This window comes from Camarhynchus parvulus, chromosome 20 (genome assembly GCF_901933205.1).
Source record: "Camarhynchus parvulus chromosome 20, STF_HiC, whole genome shotgun sequence".
Classification (NCBI taxonomy): domain Eukaryota; kingdom Metazoa; phylum Chordata; class Aves; order Passeriformes; family Thraupidae; genus Camarhynchus; species Camarhynchus parvulus.
In genome coordinates, this window is record NC_044590.1 from 2,786,342 (window position 1) to 2,812,414 (window position 26,073).

The 26,073-nt window shown below is 47.5% G+C and overlaps 1 protein-coding gene across 3 annotated transcripts in view; it reads right to left on the bottom strand.

Annotated features, from left to right (window-relative positions):
• Positions 1-5,626: 5,626 nt before the first annotated feature.
• PMEPA1 (prostate transmembrane protein, androgen induced 1) overlaps positions 5,627-26,073 on the bottom strand; it is a 40,287-nt gene continuing 19,840 nt past the window's right edge. The window contains exons 3-5 of one of the 3 annotated variants that reach the window (XM_030963012.1): positions 13,111-13,265; positions 7,288-7,341; positions 5,627-7,197 (exon numbers count right to left, since the gene is read on the bottom strand). In XM_030963012.1, the coding sequence (XP_030818872.1) occupies positions 6,640-7,197; positions 7,288-7,341; positions 13,111-13,265 (767 nt within the window). In that variant the 3' untranslated portion in view covers positions 5,627-6,639. Of the gene's footprint in view, positions 7,201-7,287; positions 7,342-13,110; positions 13,266-26,073 lie in introns of all 3 variants that reach the window. The other 2 variants (XM_030963011.1, XM_030963013.1) reach the window with 2 other exon arrangements.

Here is a 26,073-nt window from a genome sequence, read left to right on the forward strand (position 1 = left end):
TTGGAATTTGCACCTTCCAGCCAGTGCACCATGGAGCCCACAAGAGCTGCAAGAAGGGCTTCGATGCTGGAAGCACAGGGGAAATCTGAACCTGATTTCTTAACTCCCATTCCACTTGCAGCACAGAAATCTGTTTAAAATCGAAGGTTTTGCCACCTGTGGTTTCCAAAAGTCACAAAATTGTTTCTTCCATCGGGCTGAAAAAAACCCAAACCTGACCAAAACCCAAAAAATTAAAAATACTCTTTTGCCAATCAGTGGTGCTGCAGTGTCCCCAGATCTCCTCAGCAGACATGGAAAGGTAGCTAAGTAACAGCTACCTCTGCCCATTCCCACGCACTGCTCTGGTTGAACTTGATTTTTTTGTCATTTAAAAAAATTCCCTTTTGGAAAATGTGGTTTCAGCTGAGTTCTCTTTTTCTGTGGGAAGATGTTGGTTTCAGCTGTGATTCCAAAAATGTAATTTTGAAACAGCAACTCAAACCAAACCCTGCCCTGTCCCTGCCTCCACATGCCTGGGGCAAGGTGGCTGTATTCCACTTGGATATTTGTGATCCTGGGGTTGGGGCAGAGGCATTGCCTGCTCTCAGAAATCTTGTGTTTTGGTGTTTCTTTGGGCATGAGATGGGAAGGAGGGTTTGGAGCTGCTCGAGCCAGCGCTGGGGTCACAGCATTGGCACAGCCTTAAAATCATCTGACTTCCTACCACAGGGAAAAGTGTTCCAGCCAAGGCCAGCTGCTTTCCAGCACTGTATCAGCCTGGGCTGTCCTTCCAGCAGCAATGCACAGAGGACACCAGGAATCCCACAAACAAACCTCAACCAGGAGGCGAGAGGCTCGGTTCCAGAATCGGAGCCACAGGGGTGGGTTTGGGGCTCTCCTCCCTGGGGTGCAATTAAGCTGCTTTCATTCCTTACCAGAGATATTCTCCCCGCTGACCATCAGCCTGGGGCTGTGCTGCAAATAACTGGACAGGCAGAGCACCCCAGCATCCTGCTGAAACCCACAGGAGCTCCTTGTGCCCAAAGCAAAGCCAAGTGTCCACACCTTGCCCATCCAAAGCAGCTGTGGTGGAGCTGCTTGTCAAAGCCAGGGGCCACTTTTAACTTTAACATTTTTAACAGTGCTGCCACCTGGAACAGAGGTTTGTGACCAGCCAGAGAGGAGGGCTGGGGAGACTGAGGGCTTGGGCAGAGCTGGCAGCAAACCCCAGGGATTAATGACTACACATCCCTCAGCCCAGGGGGAAACCCGAGGTCTGGGTGAATCCACGGGACATCCATCCTTCAGACACACAAAAGAAAACCCCCTGCAAACAGACAAGTTTTCAATCGCTTTAATGTGATCACTGCAATTTGACCACAGTTTCAGAAAGGAAAAAAAAAAAAAAGTCACACAAATTGTCTGTGCTTAGGATTTGAGTCAATCTGTGCAGCTCTTGTTGATTGACGTTATTCAAGTTAAGACCTTCTGACCATCAGTGACGTTCTCGGCTGAAAGGCAGGACCAGGAGTGTTGGACAGAGTGGTGCAAACCAGGAATGCTTCTTCTGGGCTTGGAGCTGTGCCACCTGACCTGCTCCAAAGGAAACAGCTTTCCATGCACCCGATCTGCTCCAAAGGAAAGAGCTGTACGTGCACACACACACACACAGGGAGCATGCAGATGCACCAGGAACCAGCTACAGCTCCACAGGTGGCAATGCAGAACTGGGGCTGTGCTTCAGAATGAGGGGAACCCACACAAATATCCAAAACTGAGCAGATTCATTTTCCAACATTCCAGAAGAAAATAGGAAAACTGAAATTACATTGTGTTGACAAACCCTGATTTTTTCTTTCTTTTTTTTTTTTTTTTTTTTGGGTAACAAAGCAAAAGGTGAAGGCAAATTTTCCAAAGTATTGTAAAATTTATTGTATAAGTATTGCAGCTTTTAGAATGACATATAATTGCCACTATTGGTTACTGGTACACAAGAAGCGTTTACAACAGATTTTTGTAAATTGGCATCAGAGTACATATTCATACTAAAACAGCAAAATATAGATAAGTACTGCATTGCATGTGCTGTCAATAGTTTACATAAGGTTAAATTGAACAGAACTCAGGATACAGGACTGCCTATAACAAACTCCAAAGCCAACACAATGCAACTGGAAGTTTAAGAAAATATTAATACAATGAAATGTGTCTATAAGGCAGGCAAATTAGGACTTTAATGTTGTCCTTCATGAGCTTCTATAGTACAGCAAAAATTTGAAGCGCAGTTTCTGGAAAACTTCTTTTTGTCTTGTTTTTATTTGTAGCTTTGTGTTGTACACAGAAAATCTCTGAGCAGTTCAGAGACAGAAAAGATTAAAATTCATTCTGTTCTGGCCTAGCACTGTTAATGCTACACATCTGATTCAGCCTTTTCCCAATCCTTAGGAAAAACACTGGGCTTTGATTTCTTTATTTTTTTAATATAGCAGTTAGTGCAATTTTATAATTCAATACACATACAAAAGGGTGATTCTCCAGAAAGCAATTGGATTTCCTTAGACCCCACTTAAGACAGAATGAATTTTGTAACACGTATGGAAACAACACACTGGATTAGTAAAGCTGAGTCTTCAAACCGGTGTAACCAAGGGTTGTGAAGGGAACTGTGTTTGACCAGTGTCAGCCCCAAATGAAACCCATCCTTCCACCCCACCAGAATCAACAAAGCCACGTTCCCATTCCAGGCCAGTGAGGTTTGGGGGCACTTTAGGGATGCTGTTTGCCGTACTGTAAGCTAAGAAACTCTGTAAGATCAACAACCCCTTTTAAAGCTAACATGACTTAAAACTCCGAGCAAAAAGGCAGGCTAGGACATGAGGTTGCTAAGCATTAGCAATGCTTTGATTCTTCTGTATTTCTTTAAAAATAAATCACTTTTAAGGGGCCTGAATCTCTGTGCTGGCAGCTGCAGGACACTCTAGCACCGCTCTCCACTGAGCTGCACCAAGGCCAGAGGAACATCAGCAAGGGTGTGCAAAGCAAATTCCCTGCCTTGGTGGCAATTCAGGACATGGGAATGGGGAAGAAATGGACCCCGAGGCAAAAAGTAACATTAAATAGTAGTAATAATAATAATAACAACAATAACAACAACAATAATAATAATAATAATAAAAAAGAACAGACCATTATTTCTAAACACCCATTCAGAACTTGGAGTCGATCTGGGCCCCAGATCTGGTATCTGCACTTGAAATACACAGTTCTCAGGACTGCAAAGAGAGGGATGGACAGAAGAAAGACGAAAGATAACAGCTGAGCTCTGCTGAGGAGCTGCACCCACTGCCTGAGACCTGGGGCTCTCCCCACTGGAGCTGCAGCAGACCAGGGAAAGGTGGCAGCTTGGGGGTTGTGCATGGATGGGCTGAAAGGCATCATTTGCAACAGAAATTTGGTGTTGATGAGCCACCCCATTTCACACTCATTAAGCTCCCCAAACTAGAGAAAGAGGTAAATGAAACTGGACCCAGGAACTCAACAAACTGATCACTCAAGCGCAGAGCTTGGGGTGACACTAGAGAAATAAAAGCTCACACTGGGAGAGGATGGGGGAGGGAGGGAAAAAAATAGGGGGAAAAGAGAATTGGTTGAAATTTTGAGGACTTTCAAGCATGAGAGCTGGGTTCAATTGCACTGCATCTTCAGACCCTCTCCCACTACCCCTCTGTGCCTATCCAGCCCCTGCCCACTTCCCTGACTTTTCCACAGGGTTTGGTGGCCAGGTGACACCCTGTGACAAGACAATCTCATTTCTTAACAACCTCTGGTCCCCACACCACCTCTTTACTCACTGCTCAGTTTTAAACATGTGATGCATATTCCACCCAAAATCTGCTGAGGTAACCGTATTTTTTTAATAGCAAACAAAACTAGTTCAGATCACTGAACAACACCCCCCCTCCCTCCCCCCAAAAAAACAAAACAAAAAAACAAACACACCCAACCCCAACAACACTATTCACGCATTTTGGCTCAAGAGGGCAGTAGATATTATATTTCGCTTTCTCTTTTGGTTGGTATCTCATTTACAATATCCACCACAGATTCCTACCTCCCCGGGTAGGATAATGTGCATAAAACGTGTTCAAGTTCCCTAAGAACAGTCGGAGCAGAGCAGCGGCCAAGGGAGCAGCAGGTGTGGCCAGGCACAGGGAGCTGCTCCGGGAAAAAGGGACTGGAAAAGTGAATGCAAGGTCCAAAGGAGCAAGAGACCAGACGCTGGTTACTTGTACTGCTAACGATGATTCTGTGTCCCCCTCTCTAACAAGGGAGGGTTACTGTTTGTTTAATAAGGCACTAAATAGACATGTTACATAAAGGAAAGATACATTTTAAAAACTCGTACAAATTCACCAGTTTTGTACCTTTCATGACACACTAGATTTATTCCTTTGCATTACTTTATTTTTTGTGGCTTTTTTCCTTTTTTTTTTTCTTTTTTTTTTTTTAGGTCATCAAAACTTAGGTTGCGTGACTGTAAAACTATGAAGATTTCAAGAGCTGTGGAAAAGCAGTTTGAAGTATTGAGAAGGTACAGGATTATTTCTAGGCAGAAATTAAAAAAAAAAAGGCAAAAAGCAAAAAAATAATGATCAAACTTCAAGTTCAGCTATTCATCATCTTCTTTAAAATACATATAAATATTGTTCAAATGGTCAGAACTTCAAAACCGTTCTCATGGTAATGTTTTTTTTTTCTTTTTCAAGTAATAAAAAAATTGCTTAAAAACAATAGTTATTGCCTTTATATCTTTCATTTATGTCACTCTACTAGATAGCATCCTGCAGGAAATCAAATCACACCCCCCTGTAAAATCCTCGCTCTCTGTGGCTCCCTACCGACCCTTCCTCACGCTCGGGACCCACAACGGGATCTTTCCCTTTTGCCTTCTCCCCCTCGCTCTCTCAGGTTTCCCACTCACTCACTCAGTCACCTACAAATTCACCACGAGGGTGAAGCCCCTACCAGACACCGAGGTGACAGAAAATGTAAACAAGGGCAGAGCAAGACAAAGCGCTTCCAAAACCGAGAGAAATTAACCACGCGCAACGCCCGGCGGGAAGGCAGCGGGACCTGGGGGGGAGGACGTCCCAGAAGAGGTAAGGGGGGATTGCTTCTAAAGCCTTAAGCATTATTTTTGTAGCCTTTAATTAATACAACACAGGAGCAGATTCATTTCCATCTACTGTACCTGGTGCCTCTTTAACTGGATAACAAACATCAAAAATAGCGACAACCAGGGACGGCAGCGCCGCGGGACACGGCTGCGCCCATTCATCCCAAATTGAGGTTTGGGAGGTTGAAACAAAATGAAAATGATGTTCACCACCACCACCACACTTTCCACCTCGTCCTTTCAACGAGACATTTAAACCCAGCTGAAGGGCAGCCAGTGGGTGCGTTACCAGTTCCTCACATCGACTTCCACAACCACCGCTTTGGCTCCAGCAGGGCCCTTCAGTTGAACATGGAAAGAAATAAACCAAAAAACACTTTTGTTCCTTCAGACACAGAAGTTTATTCTCAACCCCCACCACCCTCCCCTCCAAAAAGTTAGAGGTTGTCAAAAAAAAAAAAAAAAAAAAAAAAAAAAAAAAATCAAGTAATTTTTGCCTGCTTCAGTCATTCCTGACTGTGAGAAGCAGGGAGTTTTCATTTTACCTTGTTACTCCAATAATCCTACCGGATGACAGACAGACACACACCAACTCCTCCTGCTTTGTAGGGAATGTATAAAAGCCGTGGCTGTCGGCGGCCATGCGCAGGGACTCTGGAAATTAAGGATTTGCATAAACTGCAGTCTCGCTCACCGCTCCTCCCAGGGCTGGCATCTCCACTCCAGCGATCCTCCTCCCCTTCCAGCTACTTTGTTCTTCACTTCCACTTAGATCCCTTAACAGGTTCATGGTAGACATGATAGAGGCTTTGACCAACACAAGCACTGACATATTTATATTAAAAAATAGTGCAAAATTTCAACATTTATATAAATAACTCTAAACCCCTGCTTTTGATTTTTTTTTTGTTTTTTGTTTTTTTACAATGTAATACATGCTTTTTGAGTTGGCACTCAAAAAATTGCCATTTTTCTTCTAGTTCAGAAAACAACTTTTTTTTTTGAATAGGCCTCTTCTAATACAAAAATACTCCTGCTCCTTACACATACACTTTCTCTTATTTTTAATATATATTTATATATTTATATTGCAGATCTTTAAACAAAATGGTTTTTGTGCAAATATTTTGTTTTTAAAGATAAGTGAAATAATCAAACAAAAAAAAAAAGCATTCACACACAGCCCAACTAGAAACAAACAAAAAAAAAGACTACAGTTGAATTTTTTTTTCCTTTTTAAACGTCTAGACACAGCTCAATAAAGAAATGTTTTTGCAAGCTTGGTAGGCTTGTGCATTCAGACCAGACATAACAAGTAAATATTTATACACGGAGAGATGGGGAAGGGCTTCTTTTTTTTTTTTCTTTGCTCATCTTCCTCAACTCTCTCTCCTTTTTCTTTTAATGAGAAGTGCAGAGTGTTTCATTTACTTTCTTGCCTTTTTTTTTTCTTTTTCCTTTTTTTCTTTTTTTTTTTTTTTTTAAAAGGGGTGCCCTTTTTGTTTCTCTTTCTCTTTGTTCCACGCCGTCGTCGTCGTCGTTGTGCTCTCAAGGCCATTGATCTGTGAGGGATGGAGTCTGCTGCCCTCCAAGATGGGGGGCATCCCGTTGTTGTTCTGCTGGTGCTGGTAGAAGGTGGAGCCGGGGTAGTGGCCGATCACCTCGCTGTAGGTCGGCGGCGGCCCCTCCATCCTGCCGCTGCTGCCGTAGCAGGTGGCGCTGATGCCAGAGTTACTGCTGGGGGGGCACGGCCCCCCGAACACGGAGTTATCTATCAAGTCACTGTCGAAGATGGTTCTGTTTGGGGGGGCCCGCACGGACTCCCTGTTGAGCTCCATCTGCTGCTCGGGGTCGCGCAGCTGCAGCGTGCAGGGTCCCTGGTAGGGCGGGGGCTCCTCGCCGTCCGACAGCGAGATGGTGGGCGGCAGGTCGATCTCGTGCTGCAGGTACGGGTACGTGGGCTGGAACCGGTTGAAGCGGTCCCTCTGCAGGAAGGAGGGCACTGCCAGGCGCTCGCTGGGCCGCGGGGTGTAGATCTGCTGCTGGAAGGGAGAGGAGACGAGAGGAGAGGGGTGAGAGGCGGGAGGCGCTGGGGCACAGCGGGACAGCGGGACGGGCAGCGCTCTCACCTCTGTTATGCCGGTCCCCGACACGGTGCTTTCCGAAGGCCACAGGCTTCCCTCCTGCGTGGGGAAGGAGAAGAGAGGCCAGGGTGAGTGATGCCAGGGGTGTAAGCTCCTGCTGCAAACAGCCTGTGCCAGCTGTCACCTAGAGAAGACACTGCCACCAACGCGTTCCTGCCTGCCCGCACCAACCCCAACCAGCATCTCCAACTACGATCGTGTGTGCCGGGCATCGTGTGGGTACCTGCTCCAGTGTCACCACATGGCCACTCAAAACACTCCTTCCGAGCAAAACGTCCCTTCCCTTGCACCTCAGTGTCCATTTAATGGATTGTTTGCAGAATGAATGATGAGAACAGCACTACCAAACAACCCTCTCCCATTTGCAGACTTTCCCCCTGCCACCCCCACACCCCCAGCATGGTTCTTTCCCTGGTTCAAACATGCCAGAGGAGTATTTTTCAATTTGTGATCCATGAGCCGTGGGTGATTCACAAGACATCAAAAAATGCTCCATGAAATAATGACAAGATTAAAAAAAAAAAAAAGAAAGAAAAAACCAACAAAAACCAAACTAAAAAAAAAACCCTCACACCCACATTCTGATGCTCACAACCACGGACATCATGGGAAAATAAAGATAATAAGTGAATAACCAAATGTTAAGACTAATTTTGATTTGGCTAAAAAAAAAAAAAAAACTCTGTAGCAACAGGATGGTTTCAGAGTATTTTTTCCCAAAGTGTAAGTGGTCCTTGACTTAAATAGACTGAGGGAATGAAGTGTAGAGGCTTTCTTATACTGCAAGCATCACCCTGATCCTGAGATCCAAACCTCAGTGCCAACAACTCCAGGCAGGGTGAAGCCACAATTTCCCCCAAACCCTGAGACTAGTTTACAATTCATGATCAAAACAAACAAACAAAGGTTCCTCCCATCTGCTGGTGATACTCTGAGCACGCACAGTTCACCCCAGACTTTTTTGCCTTAGGAACTGCAATATTTAAATATTGCTAATATTCACATATAGCAACATCCCTCTGGCAGGCAGAGCTGGAGGAAAACAGCCAGAAGGCTTGTAATTATAACTTGGAACTTCCCAGCTCCTTGCAGGTGAATCTCCAGTTCTGGCACTAGTAAGCCAGGCACTGGCAGAAGTATTTAGCACCAGTGGGAAAAAAAATGCCAAGGGGAAAAGAAACCCCTTTTTTCCCTTTAAGTGTTGCAGTGAGAGTCTGGTCTGAGGAAACCACACACCTTCCTCCTATGAGAACTCCTATTTCTCTACCTGCCCCAAACACAGCACTAGCACCACATTAAAATCTCCAGAGAAATCACCCATTATATCCCCCACCCTCCTGTTTTCTCATTTTTCCCCAATGCTGGAATGTACTTTCTCCTTTGGCATAGGACGTGGTATCAGGTACAGAGAAAATCCATCAGGTTCTGGGTTTTGAAGCTGAGCTCTGCACACACACCTCGAGGCAGGGCTGGTGCCAGTGCAAGGAAAACAGCGATATAAATGGAAATGAGACCGCCCAGAGCCTTCCCCCTTCTCCATGGGGTTTTGAGGAGCACCTCCTTGGAGCAGAGCTGAAGTGCCACAATGCCAGCAGCTCCCTGGCCACAGCTGAGCAATGTGCTGGCTGAGCTGCAGCCCCATGGCCCTTCCTGAGCAAGACAACCCTGTTTCACTCCAGACCTCGGGACTCCACCATGCAATTGTTTACACAGGCATGGACTGTTTAGTCTGGTCCATTTTACACGGATTTCTTGCCTGCAGGGAGAGTCTGCAGTCAAACTCCCCCAGCAGCCAAAAGATCCAAGAGGAGCTGCATGTGCCACAGGACAAATCCTCACCTCCAAATGACACCAAAGGGCCCAGGGAGGATTTCCAGCGCCACCACAGGCGCTGCCAGCCTGTCACCTCATCCCAAAGGACACCAAAGCAGTGGGCAGGAGCGGGAAGCACTCCCAAAATTGTGTTTACTTTGCCGTGCCCCCGTGGCAGACTTCCTGAGCAGCGAGTACCCCGCTGCCTTCTGCTAGATGTTTTATATTTAACTTGGCAGTGGGCAGTGCCATGGCAATATCCCATCTGCTCCCCCCTTTCCCGGGAGTGATGTCAGCCAGCTCCCACGAGGGCGGCTGCTGAGATTCCTGGTGCTTCCCAGCCCTGCCAGGCTCAGCTGGGACATCCCGCTGTGGCAGGTGATGGGCAGGGCTGCTCTACCCCAAACATGCCCTACCCCAAGTGCCCAGGCAGCGAGAGCCTCACCAAGATCCTGCCCATGTGTTTGGAATCAAAGCTCTGGCTCACACACCATTCATCTGTTTGTGCAGATGCGGTCCGGGAATGATGCCCTGGGCAACACGTGGATGGAAGAGTAGCAGAAACAGCATTAAAATGGGATGTGCAGAGAGAGGAGGAGCAGACAGGAGACCCATTTTCTGTAGGAGCTGGATCTCTGCAGCCATTATTAACCACCTCTCCCAGGACTCCTGTGCCCACAGCTAATTGACCACAGGCACCCAATGCTCCCCAAAACCAACCCCTGCATCATACACTACCATGAAACCCATCTAGGGAGCAGCTCAGCTCCCCTAAAAACTCCATAGCAAGATAAAAAGTGCTGGAAATCAGTAGTGAGAGGAGGGCAAAGCCTCAAGGACAGAATATATCCTGGTTTTAGCCTTTACTTTGGCCCTGGGATGGCTCCACAGCCCCACTGAGCCAAGCAAAACTGCAGGAGCAACATCACTGCAAATCCTCAGCCCCTCCTCACCCACCTCTGATTTTCAGAATATTTAGGACTTGAATCCACCTTAACAACGAACAGCCTAGAAAGCCACAGGTTTCTGAAATGAAAGGTGAGATTCTGCTGTCTGGTGAGCAACACAGCTGTAAAAGCCTCCACAAGAAATGCAGGACTTGCTGCAGAAACCTAAAATTACTTTTAAATGTCTTTTTAGACATCAATCTTCAACTTTTTTTAGAACTCCTTGTTTTAGTGATGTCAGAGAATTTTCTCTGTAAAGCTGCATGGTGCAGATTAAGTCTCTGAGCCTTCAGGAAGACTCGTTTTCTATTTCGGGGGACACAAAGGTACAGTTTCTTGGGGGAGTGGGATACCACTGTTACAAAGGTGCAGAGAAAGTGCCATTCTAAAAGGAAAAAAAACTTATCAGTAGCATTTCTTAAATATTCTTAGTTCTGGAAAATAAAAGGTACTTGTCATGAGGAGACAAGAGTTTAAGTACAGCAAGAACGGTGATGGAGAAATGCATGAAGCAATACAAAAACTGCTTGCCAGTGAGAGCCGCATTAAAAAACCCTTTAGGGAAATTAATTTCTCCTTCAGCTGTAATTTTTGAGCTGCAGCAACAAAAAAGGACAACTCCAGCAGACCCAGCAGCACCCTGACCATGGGATGAACTGCTTTAATATTTCAGCAGATGAAAAGCGCGAATGCAGCTCCAGTGCCCGTCTGCGGTCACGACACCAAAATGAAGTTTGGGATTTAAAAAGTTCAGTGCAAGTTTAATGGATTGCATCAACCAGCATCCAGCCCAGCGTGGCCTCTGCCTGCCAGGCTCCAGCCCTCCTTCAGACTGTTTTGCACTGACAGACACGAAAGGTGCTGCCTTTAAGGTGTTTATTATGCTGGATCCCCCTGTAACGAGCTTCCTGCTCGTTAGCACACGAGGGGCTTCTCTGTCCCATCAGGAGGGTGCTGGGACCACAGGGAATCTCTGCTGCCACTCCATCAGTGCTGCACACACAGCATGGACAGGGCAGGAGATGGGGAACAACCATAAAGATAGGAAAAAATTTTTAAAAACCCAAAAATTATACATTCCTATTTCTCTCCTTAGCTCCAAAAAAGGTTTTGAAGACCCCACATTCTCACTGGGGTTGAGCAGATGCACAGTGGCCAAAACTGCTGGAAAGCCATTTAAACACTGATGTGTCTGAAGGCTGAATAAGTAACAGAGCTGAGCCAAAAAATGGCTGGAAATTTTGGCTTGGTAAAATTTAAAATAGAAAAAAACAATAAAGGGGGAAAAGGAATTGTTTTTTAAAGAGTCAATTTTTCATTCAATCTGAAATTTCTGGTCAATCTCCATGTGATTTTCTCTTTTCTTTCTATGTTAGCCTTCTGAACTCTTTTTGAAGAAAATAAAAAGCAGGGCACTTAAGAACACAGAAATTACTGTATTAAAATAAAGAGTGCTTGAGCTGAACTTTGAAAATGTAAAACGACACAGTTGGCATTGTGCAGGTAAAACATTCTGGACATGATGATAATACAGTGATAGAATCTGAAAATGGGAAAACAATGTTTCTGCTATTTTTGATAACTCATGTGCTTGGATGCCCACACCCTGCTGCTGCTGGAAGTGGGTGCACGGGACCGTAAGAGGAACGTAAGATTTCCGTGTGAAGCTGGGATATGTGTGGGGAGCTGGGCTCTGAGCCCCAAAGCAGGAGGTGCCTGAGCCATCTCCACCCTCACACCAGCTGGTTTAACGTGGGATCAGGCATCCCGTGGGATCAGGCATTCCCAGCACTCCCATCCCACTGCAGCAGGGACAGACCCTGAGCTGGGATCACAGCCCAGCGCTCACAGCCCACACAACAAGGGGTTAATTGGGCTGGGGTTGGCGCAGCTCACCTTCCCATGGGGCATCCCCCTCAAAAAGCAGCCAAGAAGGGAGCAAGAAGGGACCTCTGTCTGCTGTGTGTGGTGTGTGACAAACAGCAGCTACGAGGGACAGCCCTGGGCAGCCTGCAACTGCAGTGAAGGCTGGGTTGGTGAAACATCTTAGATATCTCGCTCAAAAAAAAAACATTAGAGGAAAGAAAATGGAAAAATAGAAGACAAAAACCCCGAAGCAATCTCTGTATTTGATCCTTTTCCTGCAGCAAGTATGGATTTGATTCAGGGGAGCACAGCCCCACACAGAGCAGCACACAGCAGCAGCAGGGTGTCCAGCCTGCCCTGGCAGCCTGCAGAGGAGGGGGCATGCAGCAGTGACCTGGAGAGAGCCCTATTTAAAGGGCTCTAAGACCCTTCAGGGTGAATGCTAAAAAAGAGAATATCTGTACAAGACATCCCTGCACTGAAGACAAAGCCAGGGAGGCAGCAGTGAACAGTACATGCTCACCCTTCAAGAAAATGTGATGTCTTTTCTCTATACATCCTTCTAAGTCTCTCTGAGCCACTACATTTGAGGAAACAGCATGAACCTACATCTGCCTTGAGGCTGGTGAGGCTTCCCCTCAAATCCCTGTCAGAGGTACAATTCACACATTTCTCCTCAGGCTTTTATGGAGCTGGGAGCCTAGGTTCAGAAAGTCTCTCACACATCCCCTTGGAGAGATCCCTGCTTGTCTGGCTGACAAGTGATTTCTGCCCCTTCCACTGCAGTAATGGCAGCAGCACTGGTGAAAACTGGAGCAAGTTACTGAGGATTTCCTGCTCTCTGCAGGACAGCCAGGAAGTTTTTATACAGACACTTTAGACTAACTGGAGCCAAAGGACTGGGTGGTTTGGGATTGCTAAACCAAGGCAGATGAACCCCAACCTGCTGGGGATGGTGGTTTCAGGACATGCCAAGAACAGCCTTGTGCAGGCACTTCACTAATGTAAAATCCAAATTGCAAAGCTCAGGGCAAAGGCAGAGGCTATGGCTGTCCATACACACAGCACCCTAAAGAGCCAGAGGCACCCCTAAAATGCCCCCTCACCCCCAAAACAGAGACAGATGATGCCAGGGCCAAACACAACCTGTCAGGTGTGTCTGGAAGAGCAGGGTGTGACTTACTGAGGAGAGGTTCTCGTCCCGCCGCCTGCCCTGGCTGTGCCGGCTGATGAAGGAGCGCGCAGAGAGTTTGTAGTGGTTCAGCAGACACGTGATCACCACCACCATCACCATCATCACCACCACGATTATGATTATCTGTACAAACTCCAGCTCCGCTGCAAGAGAGACAGACAGATTTTGAGCCATCAGAAACAGCAGCAGGTAAATGAGCACAAGAAACAACTGAAGTGGCTGAGACAACACTGACAGCGCTGCACCCTTCCTGCCACAGCTCTCACATGTGGGCTCTGTGTGCCATGAGCCCACAAAAGCCTCATTCGTTCCCTTTTTCAGTGTCACAGAAGAGTCTCCAGGAGGGATCTTTGCAGACAATCAACTCTGCAGTGTTTCCCGGCGACAGCACAGGCTGGACTTCCCAAAGACCTCCTAGGTGTCACAAAACCAGGAGCATCCCAGTGCCTCAAGTGCCTCTCTTGGGGCTGCAGAGCCATGAACCAACAGAATTCACCCTAATGAAACAGTTCAGCTAAAAGCAAGCTAAATTTCTGCAGCTCTCTTCCCATTACCACTGCTCCTTCCTCCGGGAGGACCGGACCGAGCCCTCCTCGGCACATCCCTGCACATCACACATCCCCTCTGTCCCAGGGGTCAGACAGTGGTGGCCCAGGGGACAGCACAGCACAGCAGGCAGTGGCAGCCCCCATTTCCAAGGCTGCCCACCCACCAGAGGAAGCAGGAAGCAGGGGGGCAGAGCTCCTGCCTTTGGGTGAGACGCCAGATGGGTGCCATGCTCTGCCACGGGGCCACATCCCGCAGCTCCAGACAGCCCCGGCTCAGGGCTCGGCCAGCTGACAGCGGCAGCTTGAGTGGCTTGAACTGGCAGAAAGGAAATCTGCCAAAACCCCTCCAAACAAACACCAACAAGCAAACAACAGACTATCCGGTTAACTCTGCAGACACTTGGCAGGAGGCAGTGAGAAGTTGCTCCTAAAATTTCCTAAGGAAATAACTCCTCACACCTCTCTGAGGCTTAGGAAAATTGAGTACTGGAGGCAAACATTGTGCTGGGTCATTACTTCCATGAATTTGGCGCCCAGGGAGTACATGCCATTCCCAAACTGCTCAGTCACTCCCCCCATTCCCCTTCAGGCCGGCAGTGCCCAGGACTGGGCAGCAGCAACTCCAGTGCCCAGCATAAAGGAGGGGCCAGACAGCAAAATTCAATCATTCTGGGGATTTCAGCTTGTTTGCTTCTCAGCAGCGACAGCTATAAAATCCAGTTTGGGAAAGCCGTGCCCAAAGCTATCATGGATGCTGCCATCTATATTTAATCTATACAGACACACACATATATATCTGCAGACACACAGCAAGGCCCATCAGACCTCAAAGGGCACCACTCATACCAGCTGGGGTGGCTTCTGCTGAGTCAGGAAAATTTATTAGGTTTTTTGTTGCGTTTTTTTTTTTAATGGAAAGTTTTCTCCTGACAGGTGGCATTTGAGTGCCAGTAAAAGCAAATAAATGTCAAGAAAACAGTCCAGGTGGTGAGCGCTGCCAGTTACCTTGGAGCTCTTTCTGCTAAACAGCAGCTATTTCTGCCACTGCCCAAAATGCTCCACCAGCTCTGCCCACTGCCTGCAGAAAGCAGAATTATGCCTTGAAAGCAGGAGCCTTATCTGGCACTTGGAGCTGGATGGATGAGGGACTTTGAGCCCAGATCCTTCCAGCACCCCTAAAGTGCAGCTGCCTCTCCTCTGGAAGGTTGCACACGGGGTGGGAAGAGAGGGATTAAAAGCCAAACATTGTACAGGAGTTTTGCCTTAAAAATGCTTTTTAGCTAGAATAAAAGATAAGCTCTGGGACTTTCACAGCAACCCCAACAAGCCACCAAGTGCCACTGTGAGAGGAACAGCATGGAAGAAAACCACATTCCCATAAATTTGATCCAGCCCCAAAGCAGCACAGCTCATCTGTGGGACCCAAAAGCTGCCCCTGGTGCCCTGTGCTGGAGGAACTGGCTGGAACAGGAGCTCATTGCTCCTGAGCAGAACCCAGACTGACCACAGGCACAAAACACCAAAACCTAAAGGGCTGGGAAAGGGGACGATGCAAAACCATTGAAAAAAGGCACAATGACTCTTCCCACGTCACCCCCACCATGCAGGGTGTCCCTACACATCGCAGAGACATGTCCTGGTGTAACTGAGCACTGAGAGCATCCCCCAGCACCCCAGCCAGGCACAGGGCACCCCACAGCTCCCCTGGGTGCTCCCCCATGCAGAGCCAGATCCCAGAGCCCCTGTGCCTGCCCTCCCCCTGGGCAGCAGAGCAGCCACCCAGCCTGCAGAGCCCATCTCCTGCACAAATCATTATGGAAAAGAAAAAACTAAGCAAAACCCCCCCTAAATGTTTTTAAGAAGATGAGTCACTTCGGCCTCAAAATGCAGCATGTGCTTTGGTCATGGTAAGAAAACACAAGAAAAAGTATAAATGAAGCTGGTGATGGAAAACTTCCTTTTCTGTTAAAAGGGGTTATATTTCTAAAGAAAAACAAGGCCAAAGTAGTAATAAAGGAAAGTTCCTTTCCTAGGACAAGAGATGCCTTAAATGAACCAAACCTTGCTGAATTGGTCCTGATGCTTCAGTGACACAGGTGAAGTTTTGGCCCAGGAAATTCCTTCCCAGGAAGGAACACACAAGATGTGTCACTTACTTACAAATGTGTCACCTAAACCAGGTTTCCTGCACACACAGACACAGAACCAGCAGAGCCTGAAGAAGAGTGGGAATTCCATCAGCATCTGGGACAACACACCAGTGTCTCATCCATGCTCAGTGCTCTGGGACTGCTGAAAGTGGGGATTACAGGGAGAGGTGCCACAGGAAGGCACAGGATGATTACCAGAACAAAGAGGATGCTGCTTTCCAGCTGGGATGCTCCTCCTGCCCCATCCCTACCCCAAGCCCAGGCTCTGAGGAGCAGCCCAGCCTTACCATGCCCAGGAGCGAACCCATCCTGCTTTAATCCCAAGAACACTCAGGTTGCCCAATCTGGCCTTTGGAAAAAATAAAATAAAAGTCAAACCAAACCAAAAAAAAAAAACGCCACACACACACTCAATTTGCTTTTCATGTTTCAAGAGACTCATATCCACTCGAGGCACCAAAGTTTCTGCCAGCGCACCCTCTGTTTTAACTTGTCTTCATGGGCTTCTTTTCTGCAGAAGGGAAAACAAACCCAACACACTGGAAAGCTGGATATGCTCAGTAAGATTTTTATCCAAGCAGCTCAGTCAAACTAATGAAGAAAGATCATTAAAAACCCAAAGTTTGAGTTAATATGCTATTATACAAGTGCAATTCAGCTGCTATGCTAATAAAAAGCCTTTGGGGAATGAAAAACAAGACAAACTGCAAAGCACATAATTTATAATTCTACTGGTATTCTTAAAAACACACACACAACAAAACAAGAAAAAAAATACTCAACACATTTTGTATTTGGCTTCCTAATCATTGTCACTTTTCAATTAGAAGAGACCTCATTCCATTTCTCTCTGTAATTTTCCCCAAGGGAAGTGTTATAAATGCACTAGGCTTTACAAGATGGGCATATTCCGCCTCCAAATGCAAAGCAAGGTCACACTAATTTAATTTTGCATAATTTTTATTCCAGAATACGTTTCAAACTAACAGGTTCAGACATCACACTGAAGTGACACAACCTGCTTTTCCGTGTTTTCTGTCTAGACGCGGCAGCTCCGGGAGCCGGGCACCGTGCGTGCAGCCCTTCTGCAACTCAGCATTTTCCCCAGACTCTCGGCACCCCAAAATGGGCCATTCGTGACTGAGGAGAAGCACTTGTCACCTCCCATCCTTCATGTTCACTGCTCACTTGCCACTTCAAACCATGGCCTTGGACAAGGGGGTTATGGAGATGTATGAATGAGTGATGGGGACTCGCTGCTTCCAAAGCCTGCGCACTCCACTCTCCTGTATTTATAAAAAGCTCATGCCCTTGCTGCCCTGTCACAGACACCTTTTATGAAAAATCCTTCCCTTAGGAGTTTTCCTCCTGAGAAGCTGAGAGGCCTCAGGAACAAAATGTAAACAATGGTTATCTGCTGCTGTGGAATGCAACAGGTGGATCTGTGATTGGTCTCATGTGGTTGTTTCTAATTAATGGCCAATCACAGTCCGGCTGGCTCGGACTCTGTCCCAGACACAAGCCTTTGTTATTCATTCTTTCTTTTTCTATTCTTAGCCAGCCTTCTGATGAAATCCTTTCTTCTATTCTTTTAGCATAGTTTTAATAAAATATATATCATAAAATAATAAATCAGCCTTCTGAAACATGGAGTCAGATCCTCGTCTCTTCCCTCATCCTCGGACCCCTGTGACACGGTCACACTGCCCACCCTGCTGCCCAGTCACCAACACCATGAAGCTCTGGAGTGTCTCAAATTTCTGGATTTATGTGTGGGTCCCGCACTGAGGGCCGGCCACGCTGCAGACCACGCTCACAGCTCCACAGGAGATGCTGCAGGAAGGTGCATCTGGGAGCTTCCTGGAGTCCTTAAAAACAGAATACTGGCACCCACAAAATACTGGCACCCACAGGTTCAAATTAATTAATATATTTACAAGGACAGAGAGTGATTTGAGTCAATGGTGATGCTGGGAGCATCCTTACAGCCGTAGGGGAGGTGAGGCTGGGTTACACTTTAAATGCATTGCCTTGCCTTTTACAGCTACATTTCAGTTCATAAAACGCCTCCTATAAACTTTATTGATGGTCTTCCTTCCACACAGAATATCTCTGCAGAAGACAAACTCTCCAAACCACCACAAGTATAAAGGAGAAAAAAAACAAACCCAAACCAAAACCTGTATTTTGCTGCAATCATTCCAGACACTCCAGCTATCATTTACAGGTGGACAGAACATCTTAGAGGCAAGGTCCCAGCCAAGATGACCTGTGCTTTCAGCCAGGTATAACACACATCTGCAGGTCAAACCAGTCATCCCTGAGCTTCAATTACAATTTCTGTATGTACTGGAATTGCGTGAGAAGTGACGAGAAAAAGTGAAATTACTCAGGAGATAACAGCTAAGATGAAGAAATGTAGCTGCACTACCCATAACTCCTAAGGAAAAAAATTAATAAAAACCTCACACTCCACTCACACACAGTTACACATTCTTAACACACTTTGTTACACACACTCTCTCTTACAAACTCTCACACACACTCTTACACATTCTTACACACACACATACTCTCGTTAAAGAGTGTTCTCCCTTTCAGAGGCTGTGGACAGCAGAGAAGAGATGAAAGAACAAAGAACTTCAGATGGCAGATTACTCACCCTCGCTCATCTGCTAGGTCATCTCAGAAACAATCAGAGCAGGCAAAGTCATTACTGCACTATTTTTGTATTAGCATCTGCTACATTTGTCTTCTAATACCTCCATAAAACCACATAGAAGGGCCCATCAGATTGTCAACAATTGTGTTTGTTTGTTTACAAGGGAGCAGGGGAAGATACAGAATTTGATCTCAATACTGATAGTGCTGCTGCTGGCACTGACTGGCAGCACCTTGAAGCTGCAGCAACACCAAGGGAAGTAGGATCAGGCCTGTGACAACAGGCAGGACAGCTGGGAAGAGATCATGTTGGGCCTGCTTCACGCATCATCAGTAGAGTTAACAGCTAAACTTCGTTTCTGGATTCAGCACAGCCAATTCTGCAGCGAGCAGAAATGACACCCTGCAAGCCAGCGATGACAGGCTGAGATGGGGCAGGAGGGCAGGGAGCAAGTGAGACTCAGAAAAGGAGCCAGTTGAAATAAAAACATTGCTGGAAAAAGGGGGATAGAGCCTCAAGAAGTCCTGTTCATAGTGCCAAGCTTTGGGCCGTAACTGTGCTTAATATAGTTCTTTTTTTTCAGATGTCACCCAGGTAATCAAGCATCACATCCTCTGAGTCACTGGCAAATGATGGCCTCATCCCCCCACCCCCATTTTTGTTTGTTTTAAAGGAAACAGCCTTATTTCATGCTTAATAGTCACAGAAATATCAGACTGCTTGCGCTTCAGAACATTTTTTAGTGCTTAAAAACCACAGCAACTCCCCTGGCAGCACCACTGGGCCTGTTTTCGGAAGGAGACCTTCCCGAGCTCACCCAGCTCCGTGGCAGCTGCAGGGAGTGGGACACACATCCAAGGGCCACAGAGGCAGGATCAGCATGGCAGAACTCAGCTTTTACAGGGAAATGGCAAAAGTGAGAGCCAGGGTCAGCAGCTCTGTCAGCCAGGACGCTTTGGGTTCCGAGCAGAGACCCGTCAGCTGGGCACTTGTTTAGAGAAACTCCTAAAGACATGAAACAGCTCCCTCAGAGCAATGAGAACTAACAAGGTTCTTTGGGACACACCAGCCCTCTGAAATCTTGCATATGCCAACCCCTTCTCTCTCTTCTGTGCCTATTTCTCTCACCCTCCCCTTTTCCAGGATTTTTAGATGAGGTATTTCACACACAGTCAGGCTGATCCCAGCCTACCGAGATGACTGGAAGGAGTGCATGGCTTTTGAAGTTACTCCCAAGGGTGAGAACAGCTGAACTGGATTAAAAGAATAAAGTCATTTTGATTTTGCACTTGAAAGGCAGGTAAATTTGCTTGCTCACTAGAAAATGTTGAGCAGGGCTCATGGCCCCCACCAAGCTGAGAAGATCCAAAACACCTTCTGCTTCCCAAGAGGAAGCACAATAGCATCAGGCCTGGATGATGTTTGGGCAGGGGTGAAGGCAGAACATCACCCACCCCTTTGAACAAGAGCGCCAAGAGAGAGGGACACAAGAACAAGATTTTACCATCTGCAGTCATAACGAGCCTGAACCAGGAAAAAAAAATCTACCAAATAATGAGTGAAAAAACACAGCACACAATATCTGGATCAAACCCCACCAGCTGACCCTGAAAGACCAAACAGGTTTTGTTTGTCAGGGGTATTTCTAACAGCCAGTAAAAATAAACACATTAATAAATAAGTATTTTCGTATACCCTGGAAACACTCCTGATCAATATGTGGCTTGCTACTGTAGAGGTTTTTTTTCCTTCCACCCAGCAGAAACTCATGACAAAGGAAAGCACATCTCATTTATGAACTTAGCTATAAATACTTTTGCTAACTGCCATTTAGGAATTTCATTTCCTGCTTGAGCAAGTCCTGTTGAAAGAGGCAATTACCAAATTTGTTTCTAGTTATAGAAATAGATGTTTGTCGCTGCCCACATCTGTTTCGACAGACAAATTGCCAGACGCGGACGCTCCAAGGAGAGCAAGTGCTCCATGCAGGGAGGGCTTTGCCCCCTCTCCAGAAAGCAAACGGCAATTACAGGGATTGGGTTTCTGATTCCAGCTTCCTCCCAGCCCTGTCTCCCATGCAAGGGAGCTGCCTCACACTGACAGGGCACCTGCAGCCTCCCTCGGCCGCATCCACTGCGCCGCATCACCAGCAGTGCTGGAGCTGCTCCCTCCTCCTGCTGCCGCGGGGACACCCGGGAATGGGGGATGCATTTGCCACCCAGCCCAGCACAACAAGGAGCCTTGAAGGCTGCAGGTCACGAGGAGCCAGCAGGCTGCACTTGCTGTGCACACAGAAAGGCAGCAGCAGGGCAGGGAGATGGCACAGGCTGTCCTGCTGTGTGTGTGACACCCCAGCGCACAGGGGGGCAGCAGGGGGTGTGCAGATGGGGGTTTGTGGATGTCATCAGCATCAACCACAGCCTCTCCCAGCTGAACAAGTGCTGGATACACCATGTTTCACCAGGCGCCTCTCCAGCCTGGCTGTCCATTAGAAAGTTTCCATTTCCACTTATTCTTGGGGAAACCAACTGGTTGATTCCCAGTGTGCTCAGCCATGATCCTGTCAGAGCCCAAAGCAGCTCCAGGCGCCCCAGTGCCACCCAGCCCCTGTCACAGTGCCCAGCAAGTCCTGGGGGACCAGCGCTCCTGCAGGGGCACCTTGAGCGAGACAGAGAGAGCAGCAGTGCCTGTGCCTCCCTGTCACAAGCACAACACCCATCAAAACTCACACCCAGCACCCTGCTCAGGGACATGACTGAGGTGCAGAAAAGCCACAAAACACCCCGAACTGCAGCTGGGTAACCTGTGCTCCTCCCGCATTTCTACTCCATATCAGCATGGCTCCCTCACACCACCTCCCTTGTCAACCAGCACATCCCCAAGGAGCCCCTTGACATTTGGGAATGGTTTTGGGACCGTGGCGTGCCCCTGTCCTGAGGCTGCAGCTCCCCCAGGGGCTCCAGGACACGCAGCCCCGGGCAGCAGTGCCACAGGGGCTGCCCTGGCTCGCAGACGGGTGTTGAAACGCAGATTGAGCAAGCTGGCCAAAGCCACACAGGTCATGACAGGGCTGCAACTGCGACCGGATTTCCTCAGCACGGTCCAGGGCCAAAAAACGGGAAACACTCCCTGCTCTGCCTCTTCCCAAGCAGCCAGTTAACATCTGTGCCACTCTGCAGCTCCTGCTCGCCAGAGGAGTGACCTTTCACAAGGCAAGTTACTCCCAGGGAACAAGGACAATCTTAAGTTACAGGCAAAATTATGCATTGCAGGGAAAAATATGCAAAATGCATGCAAATGCCCAGACAAGGCACACTGTGTCCGGTCACCGCAGGATTCAAGTTCAGTTCTTGAACTGGTCTGAACTGGTCGCTACCACCAGATGGGAGCGAATGCATGTGCACACTCTCACAGAGATGTGAAAAAAAATTGTATTTATATATATACACACACACCAGAGTGAATGGGGGAGGTGAGTACAACCGCCCCAAATCTGACAAAATTAAAGGTAATAAATTTACTTCCACCTCAGCTGCAGCAACAGCCTGAGAAAGGTTTTAACTCCCACAACAGATCTGCTGCGAAGTCTGTTTCGTTGGGGGGCTCTGCATGTGCAGGTTTTAGGGCGCACATAAAGAGAAAGGCCAGGCACAGATGGGGTTTGGGGCCAAGAACAGGGCTGGGCTCACCTGCCCTTGCTGAACATCTTCATCCTGGAGTTCCCTGCAATCCTCAAGCAACCCAATCCCCATCCTGGGGTGCTCTGCATCCCCGCGCATCCGCACCCCCATCCCAGGGTGCTCTGCCCCATCCCCAAGCATCCCCACCCCAGGATGCTCTGCCCCTGTCCCTGAGCATCCCCATCCCGGGGAGCCATCCCTGAGCATCCCCATCCCCATCGGGGATCCCTGCCCTCCCCAAGCATCCCCATCCCCATCCCGGCCCATCTGCGTCCCTCCTGCCGCCCCATTGTCCCGCTCCCCCTTCCCATCTCCAGATACGCGCGGCAGGGGGGCTGCGGGGAGCCGACCCCCGGGTCAGCGCCCACAAAGGGCTCGGGGAAGGCGGTGGAGCCCCGGCTGGCCCATCCCGGCCCCGCCACCTGCCCGCCGGGATGCGGGATGCGGGCGGCAGCTGCCCCGCACAGGGCGCAGGGCGCTCGGCGGGGCGGGAGAGGGCACAGCACCGACGGGAGGATTATCCATGGACACAGCCTGTCCCCTTTTCACTGCATTTAACAATAAAGCAGTAGCTATAGCAACGGGGTTAATTAATGCATCGATTTGCATAACTAAAACTCCGCGCCCACTGAAAGCCCCGCCGATGTGTGCGCTGTACGGGACCCGCACCCGCGGCGGGGACAGGGCTGCGGGGACACCCCCGGAGCGGCGACACCGAGAGCCATCCCCGCCTCGCACCGCCATCCCCGCCAAGCGTTTGCACACCAGCATGGGGAAAAGAGCAGGAAAACGGGGGCCGAAGTGTCCTTCAAAAAAATGAAACTGAGGGAAAAAAGTGATTTTTCAGGGATGGAGGGAGTAAGGCGCATTCCGAGGCAGAGGGGGTAAGGAGATAGGGAATGTAAAGGTTTCAGACTATCGTATAACCAGAGGGGGAAATGTCTTCTCACCACAAACATGCATCTGCATGATGTCTAGACAGTCATAAAAAGGGCAATTAAAGTACTGCAGGCTGCAGTAAGCCAATGTCTTCTCTCCCAGTCTAAACAGTTGAAACATACTGCACGAACTTGGAAAAAAAATATATAGGATAGAGAGAGGAAAAAAAAAACAAGTTTGTAAGGAAAAATGTTTTGAAATTCAGCTTTAAATAAGCCAGTAAATTAATTCAACCTTGTCACATCTCTGCCTTATAACATATCAAATATTCCGCCTGCGTCCTGTCTAGACTGCGATAACAAAGGGCATTTAAAGCCCTGCAAGATGCGCTGACAGAGTAGCCATTTAAAGACGCAGTATTGCTTTCTCCATCTAAAACGATTTGTCAGATGGAGTTAAAATGAAAATGATAAGTAATCACTCTGGTTCACAACCATTTCAAAAGGAAAAAAAAAACCACAAAACCCCCACAGCTCATAGATATAAATCCCACTAAAATCATTCCAATGTATCATTCCAGTGGGATTTGTCTGGCCTCTTTTTTTATGGCATTTGCTGATTTTTTTTAATTTATTTTATTAATCTGAGATGTCAGTGGCTTTCTGCAGCACATGCATTTCTAAATAGGAGTGTATTAAGTTTAAAAAAGCCAGCTCCAAGTTTTAACTGATTTATTGGCATAAAATGATGAATCCTGGAGAAACAGTATTATAACCTCAAGGGTTAACAACACCGAAAAGGAATTTTTTTTGTTTTTATTTACTTAGAAACAAAAGAATAAACTGTATCACATGAAAAAAACTGGCCAGTCCCCATCACTGACACAGTTGAGCCTGCTCAGTCCCAGTCCTCAGGAATGCAAAAAAGAAAATAAAGTTAAAGCAAACTATGTGGGTGTTCAGTGTTGGGTTTTTTACAGAGAAAGGATGGTTTTCTGGAAGAAAAAACAAAACAAAATATAATCCTGTCTAACACAAAAAACACTCTCCTTCCTCTCTGAACTTTATCAATTGTTGAAGAATCAAAAAAACTCAAAATAAAATACACAGGCAAAATCACTGATCTGCTGAACGGGAGGGCAAACACTGCCCGTGACAGGGCCAGGCCACAGCCACCCCAGTGCAAGACTGGCCTGAGACTGCTTTGTTGGGACATGGCACGACCAAGTGCCCCTGGCATGACCCTGTGCCCAGCCCCAGCTCCAGCCTCACCTCCCAGTCCCTTCCACAGGGGAGGGCCATGGTGGGAGTCACCCCTGGAAGTCCAGAACCAGCCTGAATTCAGTTCTTCTCTGCTCCTCACCCTGTGACATCCCACCACCACCTCATCTGCACCTCCCTCTGTCTCCCAACCCTTGTTTCTTAATTATTATTTTAATAAGACTGTTTCCAACTTCATTGTTCATTCCGCAATAGCCCAAGGGCTACAACTGTTCATTAGACAGAATTTCTGCTTTAATTGCACTGACACAGATGTGTAGGTTATCTGGAAGAAATTACTAAAATGAGCAGTAAAGAATGGGGCTGGATGCTTTTCTTCCCTTACAGAGAGTTTAATTTAACATTATTTCCCCCCACGCCCCGTACAAGCAGCACCATTCGCTGCACTGCGGGTTTGCAGAGGAATCAACCCCAAACTGCTCCCACTGCACACAGGTGCATCAGGATTCCCACAGGGGCAGCTCTGGGGGCTCTGTGGTCTCCACCACTGCTAGTGGGATGGTCTGTGTCCCCCTCATGTCCCCCAAGCAGCACAAATCAGTGACACCCCCCTGAGAGTGGAAGCATCTGGACCACGGATAAAGCTTTGGGGAAGAAGTTGGGCCACCACTGCTCAACGTGCCTGTCCCTGCCTGTGCCAGGACTGGGGTGGGAAACAGGCTCCCTTGGTCCATCTTCACCCTCTGAAAAGAAGAAACACCAAAAAATGTCATCACTTCTGCTCAACAGTGCCTGGGCTTTGAACCCACCATGGCTGTGCAGCTGTCAAATCAGCCAGGGAGTTCACATGAACTTCCTCTGCAATTCATGCTGGCAAGAGCCAGACACATAATAGCCCTGGATTCAGGGAGAAAGAGCTGCCAGCATTATTTCTATTTAAAACCTCTATCTGAGCTTCATAGACTCATTCTTCACACATGATACAAACACACACACACACAAAATGCAGAAGTGAGCCAGATCCAGAAGCATTTCACTTCACCAAGAGCAGTGCCTAACAGCAATTTCAGGTTTTGGCTCTCTGTGACTATTTAATAGATTTTAATTCAATATTAAAAAGCATGAACCTGCCAATTTTTTGTTACGTCTTCTTGCCAGGAAGAAGAAAAAAAGTTGTTCCTAACTTCTTTATCAAACCATTTCCTCCTCTGCACCTCCCTTCTCCAGACAAGGGGCTGCATTCCAGAGGCACCTCCTGGCCAGGGCAAGGTTGACAAGGGTGGGCTGGGGCAGGGACAACATCACAGGTTCAAGTTCCATCTCTAAATATGTCTAAAAGCCACTAAAATGTCTCCTTCAGACAAACTTGTCTTTAAGGGGGAAGGAAAATTTCAGAAATGCTTAAAAAAGCCCGCACTAAGGGAAAAACCTTCCCTTTGTTGCTAGGGGACTTACTTACTTTCTATCTGAAAACCTTTAAAATGCCACCATTGTATTTAGGGAAAAAAAAAAAGAAACACACCCCGAGACTGAAGCACCTCACGTGCTAAAGATCAAGAGACAGAACACATCAATTCCATCCTTCCTTTGCAAGTACTTTGCTCAGGCCTGACTTCGTTTTGTGTCTTGGTCCTCGATGCTTTTTGGCAGTTTGCTCCAGACTTACTGGCAAGAGCTAAAAGGTTTCTATTTAGCTGGTGTCAGCTGAGCATCTGTGCCGGCAAGAACTGGAGTGGGGGTGATCCCGACTGCCTTTCAAAAGCACATTTCTCTCTGGGAGCTGCCACAATAATTTGAAGTCTGAGTGTGTTT